The 19,928-nt window shown below is 42.8% G+C and overlaps 1 protein-coding gene across 2 annotated transcripts in view; it reads left to right on the forward strand.

Moving 5' to 3' along the window:
- LOC137623348 (kinesin-like protein KIF23) overlaps window positions 1-19,928 on the forward strand; it is a 180,855-nt gene that overhangs the window by 117,607 nt on the left and 43,320 nt on the right. For both annotated transcript variants that reach the window (XM_068354170.1, XM_068354171.1), the window contains exons 12-13: window positions 12,891-13,099; window positions 18,587-18,721. In XM_068354170.1, the coding sequence (XP_068210271.1) occupies window positions 12,891-13,099; window positions 18,587-18,721 (344 nt within the window). The remainder of the gene's footprint in view (window positions 1-12,890; window positions 13,100-18,586; window positions 18,722-19,928) is intronic.

A 19,928-nucleotide genomic window follows, 5' to 3' on the forward strand; every position in this document is an offset into this window, starting at 1 on the left:
AGAAGCTACTAGGCCATCTCTCCTCATTAGAGAAACTTGTTCCTCCAGAGAGAATGCATCTGCGCTCAGTGCAGTGGTTTCTGAAGATCCAATGGGCACAGACTTCAGACGACCCTGCAACTCTATTGTAAATGCCTCAAGTGATAGTAAAAGACCTCCTTTGGTGACTGAATGAAGAGACTTTGCTGGAAACCCCCGACCCCCCTTCTGGCTCCTTTGCCACAATTCCTCCTGTTCTCAGATGCTTCTCGCCAAGGATGGGGTGCTCACCTAGGAAAGGACCAAATCTCAGGCCTAAGGTCAGAAGTTCAAGACTGTTCACATAATTTTCCTGGAAATGAAAGTAGTGCTAATAGAATTACTCCACTTCTCAAAGACTGATAGGTCACTGTGGTGTTGATGAGCGACAACTCCACCTTGGTGACCTTCGTTTCCAATCAAGGAGGCTCAGCCTTTCTCCTGCTATGCAGTCTACCAGTAGAGATTCAGTTGGCGCATGCCACAAAACTATAAACTCGCCAGCATCCTCCTGCTCTCCCATTGGTTATCTCCTTTGCTAGTTACCGCCGTAAGATCCTGCTTTCATATTGGTCAACACTTTTCTCATCATACATCTACTTACCGGAGTTCCTCGACCATTTTGTTTTGGTAGCGCCATAGTTCTCATTGAATTCACATTGAAGATTTCGCTTTCGTACTTATAGTTTTCCTTTTGCATTATTCAACTCGTACAGTATTAGCTATGGGTCCCAAGAATTTTGCTGATGTTCAAGGAAAGAAGAAGAGGATGCTTTCTTTGGATACAAAGCTTGAGATAATCAAGAAATATGAGGCTGGCATGCTGTTAAGTGTGATCACTGTGGAATATGGCCAAAATCTGTCAACGATGGACACTATCCCTAAGCAGAAGAAACCCATCAAATCGGCAACACCTAAGGGCGTGATGGTCATTTCTAGTAAGAGGAACCATGTCCGTGATGAGATGGAGAGACTTATTCTCCTCTGGATTTAGGATAAGGAAATCGCTGGAGACACGATCCCTGAGACGATAATCTGCTATAAGGCGAGCGTCATTTTCAGTGATCAAGCACATGCTCAGGCCAAAAATGACGCAGGAGAAGGGATATCGTATCAGGCACCCACAGAGTTCAAGGCTTCACTTGGATGGTTTGAAAAATTCGAGAGGCAGTCTGTCATTCATTCAGTGGTGCGGCTTGGGGAGGCTGCCAGTTTGGAGATGAAAGTGGCTGAAGCCTTTGTTAAGACATTCGACGAGCTGACTCTACAGTAAGGCTAGTCCCTAGAATGTCTTCAACTGGGCTTTTTTTAGGGATAGGCTTAAATTTGCACTCTGTGCAGACGTCAATGGTGAATCATTTGGAGACTCCTCGAGCCTTCAAGTCCCACAAAGTGCTCAAGGAAAACTTCCAGTGACTTGGAGGGTAATGCGGCTGTTCTTTACTGAGTCTGTAAACCTCTGTTTCGGTCGTACTGTAAAGAAATATTTGGAAGAGAAGCGCCTCCCTCTGAAATGCCTGCTAGTGTTGGACAACACCCCTGCTCACCCTCCTGGCCTAAAGGAAGATATCTTTCTGGAGTGTTCCTTTATCATGGTGCTCTACCTTCCTCCTAAAACCACCCCTCTCCTTCAGCCCATGGACCAGCAAGTGATTTCGAATTTTTAAGAAGCTCTATACAAAAAATCTCTTCATTAGATGTTTCGAAATTTCGATAGCATAAACCTCACCCTGCATGAATTTTGGAAGGAGTATTTTGATATTGTGACATGCCTCCAACTCATAGATCAAGCTTGGCAGGAGGTTTCGAGGTACACCTTGAAATCTTTGGGGGAGAAGCTGTGGCCTGATGGCATCTCCGCACGAGACTTTGCTTTAGGGATTTGATTTAGGCCTTGCTGAAGCCAAAATCAAAACTTCTGATGATCCTGAACCTGTTCTGCAAAGTGAGGTTGAGGAAATTGGTGCACTCGGGAAGTCCATGAATCTGGACGTCAATGAGGACAACATTAATATGCTCGATGAGCCCCAAGAGGACCTTACAACGGATGACTTGAAGGAGTTGTAGACCATACAAGTGAACTTCATTCAAGAATGCTTCTTTAGCTCCAATGAGAAGGACATATCTACGACAACAGCAGAAATTGAGGAGATACTATATCATTATCATAAAATGGCAAAGTTCTTAGAAAAGTAACATTCCGAAAAGGTTTACTCTGGTCATTTTCCTGCTCAGTGTAATGAAGTTTGCTTGACTCATTTCTGGAATATTTTAAAAAGCATGTGGAAACAAGCTTCCTTAGATCATTATTTTTTTTAAAGAGGCTATTTGTAGGCCAGGGTCAAAGTGATCCAAAAAAAAACCCAGAAAAGTGGAAGTGATGAAGAAATTTAGAAAGTACAAAAATAAAGTAAAAAAAAAATTGAAAATATTAAAAAAGGGAAAATTTCATAACACAAAATAACACAGAGCTACAAAAAACACGTCCGAACGTTCACGGGTGCTTACAAGGAATGATGGGAGAAGGATAGGTAGTGATAGTGGTGGGGAGGGGCAGTAGCTGTAGTGAATGACATCTCGTGGTAATGGGAGATTTTGAGGAGGGAGAAGTCCAGTTGGAAAGAGATCTCTGGTAGTGGTATCACTCGCCCCTGTTTTAATACCGACACCCTTTAGGGGTGAGCGAGCTGGATATATTCCTAGCATTCCATGCAACTTTTTTCCCTGGTGTATTTAGCAGTATTTATACCTTTGAAATGGTGCTTTAAGGAGCATTTCACGGAGCGACACAGGTTGAGCCCAGAAATAGATTTTTCCTTCGTCAAAATCCCTTTTTTAATGTTAAGTGTTAATGTTTTCGGCCATTTGTTAATGTTTCGTAAAGTTAAGCGTTCATGTTTTTGCCTTTGTTAATGTTTTCTGCCGTTTGTCCTCCCCCTCTGCTGCCACTTTCTCTTTCGAACATCGCTTCACTCGAAAGGTAGGTTTCCACATTTTTGGTATTTTCCATTTATAATTGCATTATGTTCCAATAACTACTTCATATACAGGTATTAACAGTTAGGTTAGGTACTGAATCATTCAAATTTACAGTTTTTCAATATTTAACTTAGCCGGTGATTATAATAGCTGCAGCTCTGCTGCTCGACAGAAAACTCTACGGAAAAAAACCGCCAGCGATCGCTATGCAGGTAGGGGGTGTACTTCAACAGCGCCATCTGTCGTCCAGATACCCAGTACTCATTGTAAACAAAGAACTCAATTTTCTCTCTGTCGTGCTACCGGCAAGACCTACTAATTCGCTGTTGCTAACTGGATTTGTTTTCACAACTATTTGGTGAAGTACACTTTTCTAGTTTTGAGCTTTCGCTGTGCAGGCTTTCTCTTCAATAAATCCTTGCATTTTTTTTTGATATCGGATTATTTGTTGATGACTTTGGATAGTTTTTGAATTCCCCTTTGACCAATTCAAAATGGCTGACCCTTCTCAAGTCCCAAAATTCAGGAAGTATAATGCTAGGGACTGTTCAAGGCGTCTTCCGAAGGCCTCTATCGATCCTCACACCGTTTGTTCCAATTGTCGGGATAAAACCTGTCAAGTGGAAGATCGATGTGAGGAATGCGTTGGGCTTTCGGAATTCGATTTTATCGAATTCCAAAAATATACACGTAGGCTAGAGAGAGATAGAGTCAGGAGAAGTTCATCTCGTTCTGTTGATTTTTCCTCTCCTCATGCCCCACAACCTATTCCTTCCCCTGTAGTGGTTGCTCCTAATCCCCCTTCTGGCACTCAGGAACCTTCGATGGCTGATATGATGCGTGCCATCCAAGCTCTGGGTGAGAGAGTTGAGTCCCTGGCTAGTGACCGTAACCAGCTCATGGCGGACGTCAAGGAGCTGAAGTGTAAAAGTGCAGTGGGAAGTGATAAAGTGAGTGATAGTGTTGTGGATAGTGTTGCGCTTGAGGGTTCGTCTGTTCGTGCCTGTCGTCCTCCTAGTCCGGGACCTCTTGCAAGCTCCCAAGTCCAGGGGAGAAGCAATGTCGTACGACCAATGGGTTCGAGAGGCTTTAATCGGCGAACAGACGTTCCCTCCGTGGTTTCGGGCGTATCTACCCAAGATCGCCCCACCCACACAAAGACGAGAGAGCCCATTTATTCCTCGTCTGCGGAAGAGGTTTCTCGCAAGAAACCATGGACCAAGGTCTCACGACCACTTAAGCGCAAGTCGGTCCCTTCCGCGCAAGTCCAACGGCCCAGTTGTAGCCACTGGGTCAGTTCGGACTCGCTGCAGTCTTCCGATGACTGCTCACCTCCTAAGAGAGGCAAAGCGGTACCGCCTCAGGCAGTTACACCGTCTGTCGCCGCACCTGCTCCTGCAGACCCTAAGTGGTCTTTGCTGCAGACCATGCAGTCCCAATTAACGTCTCTGATGCAGGACTTTCGTGCGGAGAAGGTTGCTGCTGCACCAGCCTCTTGCCTACAACCACACACTCGGTTGTGCGTCCTGTGGACGCTGAGGCGACCTTCTTGCGCACTCCAGCTGAGAGAGTCCCGCCACCCATGCGTTCCAGGGTGCCCTGCCAGCCGCATGTTGACGTTCAGCGACGCACGGAGCCTTCCGTTGACGTTCGCGAGGTACAACAACTGTCAGAGTTATTTTGTTTTGACGCGGTGCGTCAACCTCCGCAACCCAGTGTGGTTGCCACTGCTCACCCACATCAGACTAGACAGTCTGGAGTAGACGCTGTGCGTCCCCGCGCTGCTATGGTTGTTGCCAGCTCACAGACTGGGCAACAGTTCCATGACGTTGCGTCTGGTTCAGTCACGCGTGCACCCGTGCGACCGGACTCAGCTAACCAGCCGTTACCTACTCCATTGCCGCTTCCTCCTCAATACTCGGATGATGGACTTTCTGATGATGATGATGCGGCACACGTTGATGAACCACATTCGGACCTTGACGAGCCTAAGTCCACGCAACCCTCTTTGGACTTTAGAAAAGTTCTTGCTCTGTTCAAAGAGATGTTTCCGGACCAGTTTGTGTCTGTGGCTCCGCGCTCTCCTCCGTCAGAGTTTGTATTAGGTACGCCGTCATCCTCGCCTGCCTTTACTAGACTCGTCCAAGAGAGCTTTACGAGTGATAGGAGAATGGATGCAGTCCAAAAAGAGTCTAGGGAAGACAGCCTTTACGTTTCCCCTTGCTAGACTCTCTTCCAGATCGAGCGTCTGGTATGCCACGGGAGAAGTTCTCGGCTTGGGAGTTCCTGCCTCTGCCCAGGGCGACTTCTCAAGTCTTGTAGACTCTCCCCGCAGGCTAGCCATGAGACGCTCTAAGATATGTTGGTCATCTTCGGACCTAGACCACCTGTTGAAAGGGATATTTAGAGCCTTTGAGGTCTTCAACTTTTTAGACTGGTGTCTGGGAGCTTTGAGCAGGAAGATCTCCCCAACAGAGAAGGAAACTTCCTTGCTCATCATGTCCTGCATGGACAAGGCCATACGTGACGGGTCTAATGAGCTTGCTGCATCGTTCGTATCCGGAGTCCTCAAGAAGCGTGAGAACCTTTGCTCTTTCCTGTCAGCTGGAGTGACACCTTGTCAAAGATCCGAACTTCTGTTTGCTCCTCTTTCTAAGTGCCTTTTTCCAGAGGACTTGATTAAGGAGATTGCTGCTTCTTTGATACAGAAGGACACCCATGACCTGGTTGCGTCCTCTGCCCGCAAAGCCACCCCTTTGCCTACCTTGTCAGCTAGACCAAGGATGGACACTCCAGCGTCCCGATTTATTCCGCCCTTTCGTGGCAGAGCCTCCAGCAGAGGAGGTGCTCGTGCCGAAGGGAGACGTGGGAAGAAGAAAGGAACCAAGTCCTTTAAAGGCAGAGTCTGACTGCCAGCTTCTTCAGACAGCAGTGGGAGCCAGACTCAAGAACTTCTGGCAGACCTGGGAGAAGAGAGGCGCAGATGCACAATCTGTGAAGTTGCTCAGAGAGGGGTACAAGATCCCGTTTGTACGAAAACCCCCTCTAGCAACGTCTCCCATCGATCTCTCTCCCAGGTACAGAGAGGAAGACAAGAGATGAGCATTGAAACAGGAGGTGTCTCTCTTACTAGAAAAGGGAGCGGTAGTCAAAGTCCTGGACCATCAAACCCCGGGCTTCTACAACCGTCTCTTCTTAGTGGCAAAGAAGACAGGAGGGTGGAGGCCGGTGCTAGACGTCAGTGCGCTGAATGTCTTTGTCACAAAGCAGACGTTCTCCATGGAGACCACAAAGTCCGTTCTAGCAGCGGTCAGAAGGGAAGACTGGATGGTCTCTTTAGACCTAAGGGACGCATACTTCCATGTCCCCATCCACCCAGACTCCCAACCTTTTCTGAGATTTGTTTACGAAAAGGTTGTCTACCAGTTTCAAGCCCTGTGCTTTGGCCTAAGCACAGCTCCTCTTGTGTTTACGAGGCTGATGAGGAATGTAGCCAAATTCCTTCATTTAGCGGACATCCGAGCCTCCCTCTATTTGGACGACTGGCTTCTAAGAGCTTCTTCCAGTCGTCGCTGTCTGAAGGATCTAAAGTGGACTCTAGATCTGACCAAGGAATTGGGTCTCCTTGTCAATATGGAAAAGTCTCAAGTGGTCCCATCCCAAACTATTGTGTATTTAGGGATGGAGATTCACAGTCTAGCTTTTCGGGCTTTTCCGTCGGCCCCCAGAACAAGTCAAGCCCTGTTATGCATCCAGAACATGCTGAAGAAGGAACGATGTTCGGTCAGGCAGTGGATGAGTCTGATAGGGACACTATCATCCCTGGAACAGTTCGTATCATTAGGAAGACTACACCTCCGTCCTCTTCAATATCACCTAGCTGTTTACTGGAAAAAGGACAAGACGCTAGAAGCGGTCTCGATCCCCATTTCCGAGAAGATGAAGTCTTCCCTGACTTGGTGGAAGGACAGTATCAGCCTCAGAGAGGGTCAGCCCCTGGCTGTTCAGACTCCCAACCACGTTCTCTTCTCGGACGCATCGGACACAGGCTGGGGCGCGACATTGGACGGTCGGGAATGCTCGGGAACTTGGAACTCGAGTCAAAGGACAATGCATATCAACTGCAAGGAGCTACTGGCAGTTCATCTGGCCTTGAAAAGCTTCAAGTCTCTCCTTCAAGGCAAAGTGGTGGAGGTGAACTCGGACAACACCACGGCTTTGGCGTACATCTCCAAGCAAGGAGGGACCCACTCTATGACGTTGTACGAGATCGCAAGGGACCTCCTCATCTGGTCAAAAGGTCTAAACATTTCACTAGTAACGAGGTTCATCCAAGGCAACTTGAATGTCATGGCAGATTGCCTCAGTCGGAAGGGACAAATCATTCCAACAGAATGGACCCTACACAAGGATGTGTGCAAGAGACTTTGGGCCACATGGGGCCAGCCAACCATAGATCTCTTCGCAACCTCGATGACCAAGAGGCTCCCAATATATTGCTCACCAATCCCGGACCCAGCAGCAGTTCATATAGATGCCTTTCTCCTAGATTGGTCACATCTAGACCTATATGCATTCCCCCCGTTCAAGATTGTCAACAAGGTACTGCAGAAGTTCTCTCACGAAGGGACAAGGTTGACGTTAGTTGCTCCCCTCTGGCCCGCGAGAGAATGGTTCACTGAGGTACTTCGATGGCTAGTGGACGTTCCCAGAACTCTTCCTCTAAGGGTGGACCTTCTACGTCAGCCACACGTAAAGAAGGTACACCAAGGCCTCCACGCTCTTCGTCTGACTGCCTTCAGACTATCGAAAGACTCTCGAGAGCTAGAGGCTTTTCGAAGGAGGCAGCCAGGGCGATTGCTAGAGCAAGGAGGACATCCACCCTTAGAGTCTACCAATCGAAGTGGGAAGTCTTCCGAAACTGGTGCAAGTCAGTATCGGTATCCTCGACTAGTACCTCTGTAACTCAAATAGCTGACTTCCTTTTATACCTGAGGAAAGAACGATCTCTTTCAGCTCCCACTATCAAGGGTTATAGAAGCATGTTGGCATCAGTCTTCCGTCACAGAGGCTTAGATCTTTCCAACAACAAAGATCTACAGGACCTCCTTAAGTCTTTTGAGACCACGAAGGAGCGTCGTTTGGCTACACCTGGTTGGAATTTAGACGTGGTACTAAGATTCCTCATGTCAGAAAGGTTTGAGCCGCTACAATCAGCCTCCTTTAAAGATCTCACTTTAAAGACTCTTTTCCTGGTTTGCTTAGCCACAGCTAAAAGAGTCAGTGAGATTCACGCCTTCAGCAGGAACATCGGATTTTCATCTGAAACGGCTACATGTTCTCTACAACTTGGTTTTCTAGCCAAAAACGAGCTACCTTCTCGTCCTTGGCCGAAATCGTTCGATATTCCAAGCCTATCAAATATGGTTGGAAATGAACTAGAAAGAGTCTTATGCCCTGTGAGAGCTCTTAAGTTCTATTTAAGACGAACTAAACCTTTACGAGGACAGTCAGAAGCTTTATGGTGTTCAGTTAAGAAACCATCTTTGCCTATGTCAAAGAATGCTTTATCCTATTTTATCAGACTGTTAATACGAGAAGCTCATTCACATCTGAGTGAGGAAGACCAAGCTTTGCTGAAGGTAAGGACACATGAAGTTAGAGCTGTCGCAACTTCAGTGGCCTTTAAACAAAATAGATCTCTGCGAAGTATAATGGACGCAACCTATTGGAGAAGCAAGTCAGTGTTCGCGTCTTTTTATCTTAAGGATGTCCAGTCTCTTTACGAGAACTGCTACACTCTGGGACCATTCGTAGCAGCGAGTGCAGTAGTGGGTGAGGGCTCAACCACTACAATCCCCTAATTCCATAACCTTTTTAATCTTTCTCTTGAAATGTTTTTATTGTTGTTTTTGGGTTGTCCGGAAGGCTAAGAAGCCTTTCGCATCCTGGTTGATTTGGCGGGTGGTCAAATTCTTTTCTTGAGAAGCGCCTAGATTAGAGGTTTTGATGAGGTCCTGTGGTATGGGTTGCAACCCTTCATACTTCAGATCCTAGGGGTCGCTCAGCATCCTAAGAGGATCGCGAGGCTCCGTAAGGAAGACGTACTTAAAAAGGCAGAGTAATTGTTCAAGTCGACTTCCTTACCAGGTACCTATTTATTTTGTTTTTGTTATTTTGATAACTTCTAAAATGAAATAAAAAATCCTTAGCTCATAATAATGTAAACATTTATTGCTGGTCTCTACCCACCCCCCTGGGTGTGAATCAGCTACAGTGATACCTCGGTACTCGACCATAATCCGTTCGAGATCCGTGTTCGACCTCCGATTTGTTCGAGTACCGAATTTTTTTTCCCCATAAGAAATAATGGTATATATTCTATTCCGTTCCCAAGCACTCGAACAGGCCCAAAATATTAATAAAACGTGTACCTAAACAACAATAATTATCTAAATGTGTATGAAATTGGTCAGAAAATCCTATAAAACAATTTTAAACCATTTACTGTACTAAAATAAAACAATTTTAAACCATTTTCTGTACTGTAGTGAACATACCTTTGAGCAGCGGTTCGATGGCATACAGGGATGGATGTGGAGAGGATGGAAGGGGGAGGTTACTGCTTGGAAGGAGAGTCCCCTTCCATGATGTGGCGGGGTAGTTCTCCTTCAGGAGTTATTTCTCTCTCCAATGAAAGGGTGGGCAGATCTATTTCAGGGGTTTCTTCTCTTCTTTGTCTCTTCTTTGGAGGAGAAACAGGCTTTGATGTAGCAGCTTTCTTTTCTTTTGTGAAAAACTGGTCTATTGTTAATTGTTTCTTCCTCCTCTGCAGTATTTTTCGAAAATGATACATGACACTATCATTAAACATATGCACTGCCCGGTTTGCTACTGCAATTTCTGGGTGGTATTTTTCAGCAAAAGCCTGCACATCTGCCCACTTGGAACAAATTTCATTGATGAGAGAACTTGGAACATCCTCCCTTACCTCATCCTCTTCTGAAGATTCCTGCTCCACAATCAGATCCTGCTGCTGTTGTTGTTGCAGGTGCAACAATTCCTCCACAGTCAACTCGGTAGAATGGCTTTCTACAAGCTCATCAATATCATCCTTGTCGACCTCAAGCCCCAAACTCCTGCCCATGACAACAATTTCCTCAACGACATCAGTGTCATCAGAAATTACAGGGGTAGCAGTGCTTGGACCCGCCTCTGGTTGGAAACCTTCAAACTCCCTCTCTGTGACACATGATGGCCACAGCTTACGCCAGGCAGAGTTCAATGTCCTATAGGTCACACCTCGCCAAGCTTGGTCAATCATGTTAACAGAGTTGAGGATGCTGAAGTGTTCCTTCCAGAATTCCTTTAGGGTCAACTTCGTGTCACTGGTCACTTCAAAACACTTTCTGAAAAGGGCCTTGGTATAGAGTTTTTTGAAGTTTGAAATGACCTGTTGGTCCATGGGCTGGAGTATGGGAGTAGTATTGGGGGGCAAGAATTTGATTTTGATAAAGCTGTATTCTTCTTTCAAGTCATCCTCGAGACCTGGAGGATGTGCAGGAGCATTGTCCATAACCAGAAGACATTTCATTGGCAAGCTCTTTTCAATGAGGTAAGCCTTAACCTGGGGGGCAAACACTTCGTTTATCCACTCAGTAAAGAATTGTCTTGTGACCCAAGATTTAGTGTTCGAGCGCCACATAACTGGTAGTGCACTTTTACAAATATTATTTCGTTTGAACACCCGGGGGTTGTCCGAGTGGTACACTAACAAGGGTTTGATCTTGCAATCGCCACTTGCATTTGCACACAGCAACAATGTTAGCCTATCTTTCATTGGCTTGTGACCTGGCATCTTCGTCTCGTCCTTGGTAATGTACGTATTGGCTGGCATTTTCTTCCAAAATAACCCAGTCTCATCACAATTAAAGACTTGTTGTGCGATCAAATTTTGTTCATTTATGTACCGATCGAATTCCCCCACGTATTTATCGGCTGCAATTTGATCCGAACTAGCTGCCTCCCCATGCCTAGTAACACGATGAATACCTGTTCTATTACGAAACTTTTCAAACCAACCCCTGCTCGCTTTAAATGTAAATGAATCACTTTCACTGGTACTCGGACTTTTCTTCACTAATTCTTCATAGATATGCAACGCTTTTTCACAAATGAACGCTTCACTAACACTTTCCCCGGCCAACTGTTTTTCTTTAATAAATATTAAAAGCAACTTTTCCATCTCCTCAATCACTTGTGGCCTTTGCTTAGTTACCGCCGTAACTCCCGTTGCAACATTCGCCTTCTTAATCATTTCTTTATGCTTTAAAAACGTAGAAATGGTCGACTTCGCCATTCCGTATTCTACCGCTAAATCGGACACTCGTACACCATTCTCATATTTCGCTATAATTTCCTTCTTCAACTCGATCGTTGTTCGCACTGTTTTCCTCTTCTCCTTCCCCTTAACACTCATTACTTTCTTGGGACTCATTATGAAAGCTAAAAAAGCAATTAAAAGCACTGAAAATCACTAAATCACAACGAATGCTGATCGCGCGTTGTCTGAGTGACGCTCTCGAGAGAACTGATGCTTCCCGAACAAGCGAGAGTGGCCGAGATGGCGCGATCATCACAAAGCCCATGCGGTCGTCACGTGTTCGGCTGGTCGAGTACCGAATTTTTGGTCGAGCACCGCAGCAAAAATTTCTCGAAAATTTTGGTCGAACTCCGAATTGTTCGAGTATAGAGTCGTTCGACTACCGAGGTATCACTGTATTATAATCACCGGCTAAGTTAGATATTGAAAAATGTTATTTTCATAATAAAATAAATTTTTGAATATACTTACCCGGTGATTATAAATTAAAGGACCCTCCCTTCCTCCCCAATAGAGACGCAGTGGACCGAGGAGAAAATTGAGTTCTTTGTTTACAATGAGTACTGGGTATCTGGACGACAGATGGCGCTGTTGAAGTACACCCCCTACCTGCATAGCGATCGCTGGCGGATTTTTTCCGTAGAGTTTTCTGTCGAGCAGCAGAGCTGCAGCTATTATAATCACCGGGTAAGTATATTAAAAAATTTATTTTATTATCAAAATAACATATTTGATTGTATTTCATTGTGGTTAGTACAGTATAGCTTTATTATAAGATTTAAGGTGGTGTTTTTCTAGGGCTTGGAACAAATTAGGCTATTTACATGTAAAACTACCCTCATTATACGAAAAAATCTTGATACGAAAGCCACTCGGGAACAGATTAATTTTATATCTAGAGTAGTGGTTCCCAAACTGGGGGAAATAATTACACTACCTACTAACTAAAGAAAATGCCCTCGTAGTGTGTGCGGCAATTTGTTGTTAGCCATTCAATTGTGATATGATCATATCAGTTCTCACTGACATGATATTTAAGGGAAGAATTGGAGAATTGGCTATGCTAGGTTGTTACTAACTGCTCCCTGTCCAATTTACTCTGTAATTATATGTTTATCAGTATACAGTATTTGCACATTTGAAAAATAAATCAGTAAATAGTCTCAAGTGTGTTTTAACTACTCTTTCCCTCATACACATGAAGGGATGAAATCTGGATGGTTGAACTGGGTGCAGGGGGGAAATGACAAAAAAAGTTTAGGAATCACTGATCTAGAGGTATTACAGTACATCAAAAGTTTTTCTACCTGTTATTACCTAGATGAATTCTTGTTCCCATGATTTGAAAGTTATTAAAAGTCATTGATCAGCCAGAGCATCGTCATATAGATATATGAATAACTAAATATAAGATACAGTCACTTTGCATGAATGTTTTAGTCCAATTGTAATATGTTTCTTTTAAGATACCTAATATTATATGATATTATTTTTAAGGTATTCTCAACAGGTAGTATTTTGGGCAAGATGATCATGAAAATGGAAAAGGAAAATATTGTATTGCGGCAGGAAAATGCTAGTTTGCAGTCGTTGCACGAGGATGCCATGAACAAGATTCGCAGTCTTGAAGCAATGGTCCTTAATGCAGAGTCTGCAAATGAAAGTCTTCAAAGAAAGTTCACAAATTATGATAACCTTGTTGATGAATGCAATTCTGTGGTAAGTAGCAAGGTTTACGCTATTCATTGATACTAGGTAATGGTAAATGCCTTGTTTGTGTTTCCGTTATAAAAATAATTGGAGCTTTATTCATGTTCTCCTTAACCCTTTTACCCCCAGGGTATTTGGAAATTTCCAACCCTTAACCCCCAGGGGTTATTTTTTTTCAAGCACATTTTGTAGTATATTTTTTTAAAATTGCTCTAACAGCCTTAATTTTCGTCATAGAGAGGTCAGGTTGGTCTCATTCTCTTGGAAAATTCCTGAAGTTTCTCAAAAAATTATCAAAAATATGCAAAAAAAAAATTTAAATAGTAGTTTTTTGCAAGGATGTACCGGTACGTCCAGGGGGGTAAAGGGATGAGTTTTGTTAAACGTACCAGTACGTCCTTTGGGGGTAAAAGGGTTAAGGGAATGTCATTATTAGCTTGCTGTGAATGTGGACAGTAAGTTTTTATGAATTGAAATGAAATCTTAGAAAATTGACTTTCCACAGTCTAATTGCTATCATAACTTGTACATGCAATGAACACAACTAACCTATCTTGAGTCTGTCCTATATTTATTCCTAAAAATCTTTCGCAGCATTTAAGATAAATTCTCAAAAGGTTCATAGTCAGTCACTTCTAGTACATTTCAGTTACTTTACCATATTGTGATGTTATCCTAATAACTACTGTAGGTGCAGTATTTTTCAAGTGATTGTGTTTACAAGTTTAAAGATGATAAAACATAAAACATAGTTATGATAGGGATAATTACAGTATTATATATAATTGATGATACAAGCATGTTGTTTTTTTGATGTTAAAATCAGTCAGTCCAATATCAGTTTGTTTTTTTATCTATCTATATACCAAGGCACTTCCCCCAATTTTGGGGGGTAGCCGACACCAACAATGAAACAAAACAAAAAGGGGACCTCTACTCTCTATGTTCCTTCAGCCTAATCAGGGACTCAACCGAGTTCAGCTGGTACTGCTAGGGTGCCACAGCCCAACCTCCCACATTTCCACCACAGATGAAGCTTCATAATGCTGACTCCCCTACTGCTGCTACCTCCGCGGTCATCTAAGGCCCCGGAGGAAGCAGCAGGGCCTACTGGAACTGCGTCACAATCGCTCGCCATTCATTCCTATTTCTAGCACGCTCTCTTGCCTCTCTCACATCTATCCTCCTATCACCCAGAGCTTTCTTCACACCATCCATCCACCCAAACCTCGGCCTTCCTCTAGTACTTCTCCCCTCAACTCTTGCATTCATCACCTTCTTTAGCAGACAACCATTTTCCATTCTCTCAACATGGCCAAACCACCTCAACACATTCATATCCACTCTAGCCGCTAACTCATTTCTTACACCCGTTCTCTCCCTCACCACTTCGTTCCTAACCCTATCTACTCGAGATACACCAGCCATACTCCTCAGACACTTCATCTCAAACACATTCAATTTCTGTCTCTCCATCACTTTCATTCCCCACGACTCCGATCCATACATCACAGTTGGTACAATCACTTTCTCATATAGAACTCTCTTTACATTCATGCCCAACCCCCTATTTTTTACTACTCCCTTAACTGCCCCCAAAACTTTGCAACCTTCATTCACTCTCTGACGTACATCTGCTTCCACTCCACCATTTGCTGCAACAATAGACCCCAAGTACTTAAACTGATCCACCTCCTCAAGTAACTCTCCATTCAACATGACATTCAACCTTGCACCACCTTCCCTTCTCGTACATCTCATAACCTTACTCTTACCCACATTAACTCTCAACTTCCTTCTCTCACACACCCTTCCAAATTCTGTCACTAGTCGGTCAAGCTTCTCATCTGTGTCTGCTACCAGTACAGTATCATCCGCAAACAACAACTGATTTACCTCCCATTCATGGTCATTCTCGCCTACCAGTTTTAATCCTCGTCCAAGCACTCGAGCATTCACCTCTCTCACCACTCCATCAACATACAAGTTAAACAACCACGGCGACATCACACATCCCTGTCTCAGCCCCACTCTCACCGGAAACCAATCACTCACTTCATTTCCTATTCTAACACATGCTTTACTACCTTTGTATAAACTTTTCACTGCTTGCAACAACCTTCCACCAACTCCATATAACCTCATCACATCCCACATTGCTTCCCTATCAACTCTATCATATGCTTTCTCCAGATCCATAAACGCAACATACACCTCCTTACCTTTTGCTAAATATTTCTCGCATATCTGCCTAACTGTGAAAATCTGATTCATACAACCCCTACCTCTTCTAAAACCACCCTGTACTTCCAAGATTGCATTCTCTGTTTTATCCTTAATCCTATTAATCAGTACTCTACCATACACTTTTCCAACTACACTCAACAAACTAATACCTCTTGAATTACAACACTCATGCACATCTCCCTTACCCTTATATAGTGGTACAATACATGCACAAACCCAATCTACTGGTACCATTGACAACACAAAACACATATTAAACAATCTCACCAACCATTCAAGTACAGTCACACCCCCTTCCTTCAACATCTCAGCTTTCACACCGTCCATACCAGATGCTTTTCCTACTCTCGTTTCATCTAGTGCTCTCCTCACTTCCTCTATTGTTATCTCTCTCTCATTCTCATCTCCCATCACTGGCACCTCAACACCTGGAACAGCAGTTATATTTGCCTCCCTATTATCCTCAACATTCAGCAAACTTTCAAAATATTCCGCCCACCTTTTCCTTGCCTCCTCTCCTTTTAACAACCTTCCATTTCCATCTTTCACTGTCTCTTCAATTCTTGTGCCAGCCTTCCTTACTCTCTTCACTTCTTTCCAAAACTTCTTCTTATTCTCTTCATATGACTGACCCAATCCCTGACCCCACCTCAGGTCAGCTGCCCTCTTTGCCTCACGTACCTTGCGCTTTACTTCCACCTTTTTCTCTCTATATTTTTCATACTTCTCTATACTATTACTCTGCAGCCATTCTTCAAAAGCCCTCTTTTTCTCTTCCACTTTCACCTTCACTCCTTCATTCCACCATTCACTGCCCTTCCTCATGCTGCCTCCAACAACCTTCTTGCCACATATATCACTTGCAATCCCAACAAAATTTTCTTTTACTAACTTCCATTCCTCCTCTAAATTACCAGTTTCTCTTACTCTCACCTTATCATATGCCATTTTCAACCTTTCCTGATATTTACTTTTTACCCCCGGTTTTATTAGTTCTTCAATCCTCACTACCTCCCTTTTACATCCACCTACTCTATTCCCCCACTCTTTTGCTACAACTAATTTTCCTTCCACCAAAAAATGATCAGACATACCGTTAGCCATACCCCTAAACACGTGCACGTCTTTCAATCTTCCAAACATTCTTTTAGTCACCAACACATAATCCATTAATGCCCTTTCTACTACTCTTCCATTTGCCACTCTTACCCATGTATACTTATTCTTATCTTTCTTTTTAAAGAAGCTAGCACCTATTACCATCTCTTGTTCAACACACATGTCTACCAGTCTCTCACCACTCTCATTTTCACCTGGTACGCCATACTTACCAATGACACCTTCTACCTCTCCAGCGCCCACTCTAGCATTTAAGTCACCCATAACAACTACATAATTCCTTCTACCCAGTCCTTCTACACACCTAGTTAAATCATTCCAGAACTCATTCCGATCTTCTTCACTTTTCTCACTACCTGGCCCATACGCACTGACAAACGCCCAACATTCCCTACCCAACCTAACCCTTACCCACATTAACCTAGATGATATCTCCTTCCATTCCACTACTTTACCTGTCATCCATTCACTCAGCAATAACGCCACACCCTCTCTCGCTCTTCCCCTTTCAATCCCAGACACTCTACCAGACATTTCACCAAACATCACTTCACCCTTTCATCTTTGTCTCACACAAGGCCAATACATCCATCCTTCTACTTCTAAACATACTTCCAATCTCACATCTTTTACTCTCTATCGTACTACATCCACGCACATTTAAACACCCCAAAACTAGAGTGCGGGGAGCAGTCACTCTCCCCCCAGCTCCATCTCCTTGTCGATGTTTTTTTATAGATCAGGTAATACATTTTAATCATCAACTACTAATCCCACTGTAGTTTTATCCGATATTAATTTGTGGGGTTTTTCATAGATTAGGCAATACATTTTGATAATCAACTACTAATCATAGTTTTAATTAATATAATTTTTATATAGATCAATCCATACATTTTAATTATCAACTACTAATCATATTTTCATGTAAACTCTACATATACTGTACATTAGTAGATCATCTAGGATTAGAACTACATCGTTACTAAGTGTTCTATATTTTTTTTCTCACAACTTTATTTAGATAACGTATTTGCATATTTCTTATGTTTAGTAGCTTTTGTGCAATGTGCTGTCATATTTATTGCATTTCAATGTTATACTGTTGTTACTGAGGCAATTATACATACATACATATACCAAGGCACTTCCCCCAATTTCGGGGGTTAGCCAATATCAACAAATGAAACGGAAATAAACAAAAACTAATAAAAGGGGACCTCTCCTCTCTACTTTCCTCCCAGCCTGACAACCTGACAGCCTGAGGCAACTATATAATCATTAATATTTTAGAAATGCCACCGGATCCCTTTTCTGGACATACTGTAGCTGATTTCAAGGTAACGACAGTATCAAGAATATGCTCAAATGTAGTTGACAGAGTATTGTTGATATAATTTCCCGATTTCTAATGCTATGATTTTATATCCTCTAATTCTTATTTATAGTGAAGTAACATGTTTTGTTGTTCTTTTAACGGTATTCCAGTGATACTATGACTAATATTCGTAGCGGACAGACTGAAAGTCAAGCAGAATGACTTAAAACTGCATTTTTATTTTTCCATGTATTATTTTTGACAACCGACGTAAATTTGAAACGACGCTAGTCGAGGTATACCTGTATATATGAATATTTATATTTATTTATATTTGTTGATGTCGGCTACCCCCCAAAATTGGGGGAAGTGCCTTGGTATATGTATGTATGTATATACACACAAATACATACATACATACATACAATACAGTGTATACTGTACTTATTATTCACATTTTTATATGAAAGATTCAAGCTGCTTTCATGTATCTAATAGTTTAGGATGTGCATCTTTATAGCAAACTTTTCATGCCATTTTTCTCCAATATTTGCTGTAGATGTATTTGTCACTGCATTGATAATTGTAGATGAGCTGCTGGCTGAGATGAAGTTTCTGTGCTTCTTTTTAACAATAGTTTACACTTCCCTGTTTAGATGGGTCTAGATATGCTCATGTTTAATTTATGAATGGCGCTACAACTGTTACTAACTGCTGTGACCTGGAGAGATGTTTTACTGACAAAGTTCATAATACATAATTTGTTATGGCATGATGTAAATATTAGATTGTCTTGCTTTCTTTTATGGCAGCGTGAAGAGCTAGACATGGCTAAGAATCAAGGTCACTTGGAAAAACAAAGGATGAAAGCACGTTTAAAATCAAAACTGGAAGCAGAGAAAGAACGTCTCAAAAAGGAAATGATCTTGCAGTTAAATGAACACAAGGTAAGCTATAACGTAAGATGTGATTGGGAAGTACTGCTTGTTGTTCAGTGATGATTACAATGATCAATTTCCTAAGATCAAAACTATTGTTTTTATGAGTGAAATAGCTTTATTTAGCACTTAATTTATATACAGTACTGTGTAGATTAGTTTATTCCTACGCAGAAACAAACTTCAAAGTCATTTATTTGGGTTACTGCTAATCATGTTTTCTACAACTGGCCAATAAAAAATGTGGTTAGATTGCACCATGCTTCGTTGCTTGGCAACCATAACGCATGCGCATGGATCAAGAAGATTCTTGCCCACAACATTCCCTCCAACACTGCTGGTCGCAAAGTGTAAGAGTTTGTGCTCCCACTTCCTCTTTACAGTCAGGCCTTTTGCATTTTTCTCGCCCACCTCTTGATTTGTGTTTCTTCATTCACAGTCAATTGAGTTGCAATTCATTATCTGGGAATTACGAATGAGTGCTTATGTCTAGTAAGTCTTGATATTTACGTTCTTGACCAAGACGCAATAGCGACTACTGTGGCATCCTTAAGAGCCGTGTTGTCTTGGACACATCCTTTTTGTTCCTCTTGCCTAGACGAATGATGCTGAAGGGAATCACCATGTAAGATGGACTACCTTCCAATGGGAGAGATATTTTTCTCGTTGCAGAAACAACATGATTTATTACCTTACTACATCTTCCCACAGGAGTTAGAAATGAATCTCCTTCCATGGGGTGAGAACCTCCCTTTATTTTTTCATGTTATTTCCCTGAAACTTTTAACTATAATAGTTGATACCTAATATCCAGATTAGTGTCGACTACACATAGCAAGAGCTTGAGCCACTACTTGTCAAAGATTCTTGCCTTGAGCCAGGTCCCAGTGCAACAAGTATGATTATGGAAAATGAACAAGCATTCATATGCAGTTACAAAGTTCTGAGTCGTTTATTCGAAATACTACTAATCGTGTTTTCCATGATCAGCCATCAAAATGTGGTTGATTGCGTTATGTTTCGTGGTGGGTAAACGCAGCGCTTGCGCAAGTGGAAGCTTGCTCATAGCGTCTCTTCACAACACTTCCTCTCTAAGTTTGGGCCTTGTTTGTTTTACACTGGTTTCAATATTCCTATTTTTCCAGTACTTTGGATCCAATGTACTGTATATTTTTTTCTGTACTTAGGAGGATACCTGGCTTCACATGCAAACGGG

Source organism: Palaemon carinicauda, chromosome 30 (assembly GCF_036898095.1).
Source record: "Palaemon carinicauda isolate YSFRI2023 chromosome 30, ASM3689809v2, whole genome shotgun sequence".
Classification (NCBI taxonomy): domain Eukaryota; kingdom Metazoa; phylum Arthropoda; class Malacostraca; order Decapoda; family Palaemonidae; genus Palaemon; species Palaemon carinicauda.